The 4661-nt window shown below is 36.5% G+C and overlaps 1 gene segment (V, D, J or C); it reads left to right on the top strand.

Moving 5' to 3' along the window:
• The first annotated feature begins 1811 nt into the window (after positions 1–1811).
• Positions 1812–2839, top strand: LOC130560964 (Ig heavy chain V region 914-like). The segment is given in 2 exon segments: positions 1812–2247; positions 2366–2839. Coding segments are annotated over 2 exon segments (369 nt in total).
• The last annotated feature ends 1822 nt before the right edge of the window (positions 2840–4661 follow it).

Below are 4661 nucleotides of genomic sequence, written 5' to 3'. Positions count from 1 at the left end.
CGTTCGTTTTTCGTCGTGCTCCGTTAACATCGTAGCATTCACGTGGCCACCCGTATTGACATGGGAGTATTTTCTCATCGTGCTGCAGTGCAGCTTTATAAACTTCGGTTTGGCAATCGAAAATATCAACACGACTCACCACATGCAAGAGATCCCGGACGATGCCCCCAGTGTTACTTTCTTGTTAATCCGCCTCTCCGATTGTGGATAACGTTAACTGTAACAGTGTTCTCTGGTTCATTTCTCGCAGTAATGAGCCGACAAAGTTATTTGGAAGCACGTTGTTTTAATCTCACCAAGCGAAAGCTCCATCCATCACTATACCGTTTCACAATTACTTGAACTCCCGGGTGGTCTCACGAATTTATGAAAAACAACGAAAACTTCTAAAAGCAGCTTGCTCCCCTTTTTGTTCCGTCCGTCACTTTTCCTCTCACACACATCACTACCCCGCACCCGCACTACTTTTCCCATCATCCCGTGCGGTCAGGACTACAAAGCCCATACTTCTTAAAGGGACAATGCCCATATTCCCGCAACACCCTGGCTCCGCCCCTGGGTAGAGGGATACTCTAGAATTGTAGCAAGATTGATGCAAGTAGCATGTTTGCTCGTCTAGTGTTGTGATTGGTAGAATAAAGTGAACATTTCACAATATTGTTTATAAAGAGTACATATAAGTATTTTAATAATAGTCTATATACTATTGTTGTCAGCTACCCATTGCCAAAACAAACCACACACAATAGCACAATTGCAAATGGTCACTTGTGGCAACAGACTCTTCTTTAAATTTATAAATGAATTTTGTACTGTGTTCTTGTTATTTGAATTCCCAGCTGTCTGTATGCAAATCTCCTGTTCCATATGTAAACAGTGGGCATGAGTCAGATTAAATACATTCCTCTGATTATTAGATGAGTGAGATACTTTTATTCTGTCAACCACACTGTAAAAAACAGCATGTTCTCTTCATCTTTAGTGTTGCTTCTGGCAGTAGTTTATTGTACGTATTTGTTTTTCATTCCTTATGCCGTAGATTGTGATAAATTAAATTAATAGTATTAAACTGAATTTCCTTTTCCTGAAGTAATTTTGATTCTGATATACTTTTCAACAGGTACTAATGCAGAGGAACTCTCTCAACCTGAGTTTTTGACTGTTCGACCTGATGGCTCTCTGACTATCAACTGTAAAGTCTCTTATTCACTTACGGGCTATAATACAGGCTGGATCCGTCAGCCTGCAGGAAAACCTCTGGAGTGGATTGGGCTGATCTATTATGATGGAAGCACAGCCTACAAGGATACACTGAAAAGCAAGTTCAGCATCACCAGAGATACCTCCAGTAAAACAGTGACATTGAATGGAAACAATATGCAAGCTCAAGACACAGCTGTGTATTATTGTGCCAGAGACCACAGTGACAGACTCTAACTGCCTACCTGCGCAAAAACCCTGCGTGAAAGTTATTTCCTCTTCTAAAAGATGTTAAAGCAAACATTTTTTGCACATACTGTGCAAAAGTGTCTTTGTGGGCTGCACAAATAACAAACAAACAAATACAACAAATAACAAAGTGGCGAACCACAAATCGTGCCATTCCCCAGCAAACTGTGAGAACAGTTTCTAAATGACAAACCATGGGCTGCAAGTCTACAGCTGTTTAGCACAATACATTTAAACAGCATAAGCGTTTGATCTTGAGTCAAATGTTTAATATGTGATTCTAGAATTTGCATCACAGGAGAGCTGTTAGACTGGCATAGGCTGCTCCTGTTGCTCTGCCAGGTACATTTTAAAAAGGCATTTAGTTTAGTGTCCCTGTGCTCCATTTTTATACAGTATGTGGCAAATCTCTCTAAACAGGCAAATTTCACTTTAAACAACTCAAAGCGATACAGGGATGCAGGTGAGTGCTGCCAGTTCTCTGACATCTGTGTGCTATAAATACTGAGTGGAAAGATCTTCAGAAAAATAAAACTAAGTTTAGTAAACTATAAACAAGATGGCCAAGTATTATGGTATAGGCCTACTGAGCTTAATTGTCTCAGATTCAATGTAGATGAATGAGTTTGTCTCGTATCTTCTGTTGCTGGGTGACAAACTGTATAGGCTGAGCCGCTATATGCAAATTTCCTCCTTTTATTGGAGAAGGAGAGAGGTGAAGACACAGCTCCAACACATCTCAAACCATGATCTCCTCATCTCTGTGGTGGATGCTGCTGCTGTTAGCAGCTATCTCTTGTATGTCTTCAAAGTCATTAGTTTTTAGTCTCTTCTATTTACATGTCTGATTTTAAGACATGTAACATAATACCAAAATGTTCCATTTTTATAACATGTCAGGCCTTATTTTTACCAGGTGTTTATTGTGCTGAACTGACTCAGCCTGCATCCAGTGTTGTCAGGCCTGGTGAGGCTTTGACTCTGTCCTGTAAGGTGTCTGGATATTCATTGACCGATAGCAGCTACTGCTCTCACTGGATTCGACAGTCTGCAGGAAAACCTCTGGAATGGGTTGGAGAGATATGCGGTAGCGGTAACACATATTATAATGATAAACTAAAAAGTAGATTTCAGGTTACTAGAGACACATCCAGCATCACAGTGACTCTACAAGGACAGAATATGTTGATTGAGGACACAGCTGTGTATTACTGTGCCCGAGAGTCACAGTGAGACAGACTAATGACTGCCTTGTTCAAAAACTACATAAGGGATTACTCACTCAATTCACACAGTACACTGTGAAAAAAATATGGTTCTTAAAAGGTTATTTAATGATGGTAAAGGTTCTATTTAGAACCATGTCTTCTGAAGAACCATTTTTCTGCTGAAATGGTTCTTTGTATTGGGAAAGGGTTCTTTATTCCCGCCTTTTTTGGTTTAAAGTATATCAGTTATTTAGAAGCTGCCTCCTGATTGGTTGTTTGTCCTGAATCAAAGTCCTGATTTAACAGTCCTGTTGAGGTGCCTGCAGACTGATACATCACACAGGTAAGCTTCAGACAGTTTTTAATCATATATTTTATGGGTTTTTTTTACAATTTAAGATATTCTATGGTTATATAATTTATGGGAATCTGCTTTACCAATTATTTAGGATAGTTCAAATGTATATACTCTAACTTAACATTAAAAAAATATTATTTTAAACATCAGCTTGTTTTTGTCTCCATGTCTCATCTTCAGGCTCCTGAAAACACCTGAGACTGACAGACACAGCTCTGGTTCGGCCTGATGCTCAAGGATGATGACCACAGCCATAGATGGAAAGTGGCGGGAAACTTCGATGATCATGGCCTGCAAATTTGAGACCCTACTTTTGTTTGGCCAGAAACTCAAAATCATTATCACACATAAAAATAATGGATGTAGTATCTGCCACTTAACACAACAAACAAGATGAAATCATTTTATTGCATGTCTGATTTCTTGGCTGCACTGCTTCCTGTATAATCTTTCTGATCAGTTATCTTTAAATAGTAATCATGTATTTTTATAATTTTCCTGGTTATATATGTACTTTTATTTCAATACATTTTTGTTCTCACATATCTACTGCTTTTGTGCTAAAATTGGCTAAAACTTATTTCTTTACCTTTTCCTATGTCTCTGTTTAGGGCTAATATGTTTTTTTTCTGTAAAGCTGCTTTGCAACAATACAAAATTGTGAAAGGTATTAACATGTACAAATATATTGAATGTTGCATGACATTATTGATGTGACCAGTAGGAAATAAAAGTATTAATTGATTTACATAGCCTGCTTATTGTTTTTATACGATAAAACGGAAATAGAAAATGATAAAATTTATAAAAATAAATGACTGAATTAATACAAATACCTAAATTAAAACCCCTCCTATCTTCTGATAAAGAAATGGTTCTTTATTGCACCACTGAGGTTCTATATAGCACTTTCCAAGGCAGGGTTCTTTATGGAACCTTATAAAAACGGTTCTATATACAGTAGCACCAAAAAGGGTTCTGCTATTGTTACAAGTCAAAGAACCCCTTTTTTGGTACAATTTAGAACCATTTTTCTTAAGAGTGTACAATAAATGAAAATAATGAACATTGTTTTAAATGAAGCTTTTTACTACAGAACTGATCATATAAAGTTTTAAATTGAGAACATGATCAATATAAATGCCTATAAAAGGAAAAACATCAATGTGTTCAAGGTACATAACCCAGGAATCAATTAATTATTTCTAATTATTAAAATACCTCTGTCCTCTTACGTCCTAGCTCTATATTTTTTATTGCTTAATTGCACATTAACTTAATTACATTCTTTAACTCTGTGGCAACAGTAGCAATAGAAATGTTTAAAGTTCACAAGTATTGCAACCGAATATAATACACTTTAAGGAATTATTGCCTTTTTGGCCAAAACAAAAAGAAAACAAGTTTCTTTATGACTGTGTTTGTCTGCGTATGTAAAACATTGCTGACATGAAAATATACATAATTGGTGCATTAAATGACAAATGATTATTCCCATCAGTTATAAAAAATAAAATAAAACAAGAAAAATATTGATAAAGATATTTCTAAAAAGACTTTTTATATAGCCTAATATTGTGGCCACAAATATGTTATAGTGGTCTGTGTGTCTCACCCTAAATTATCAGGGATCAAACTGTGAGAAA

The sequence above is a fragment of the Triplophysa rosa genome, linkage group LG11 (genome assembly GCF_024868665.1).
Source record: "Triplophysa rosa linkage group LG11, Trosa_1v2, whole genome shotgun sequence".
NCBI lineage: Eukaryota > Metazoa > Chordata > Actinopteri > Cypriniformes > Nemacheilidae > Triplophysa > Triplophysa rosa.
This window is presented reverse-complemented; position numbering and strand designations above follow the sequence as displayed.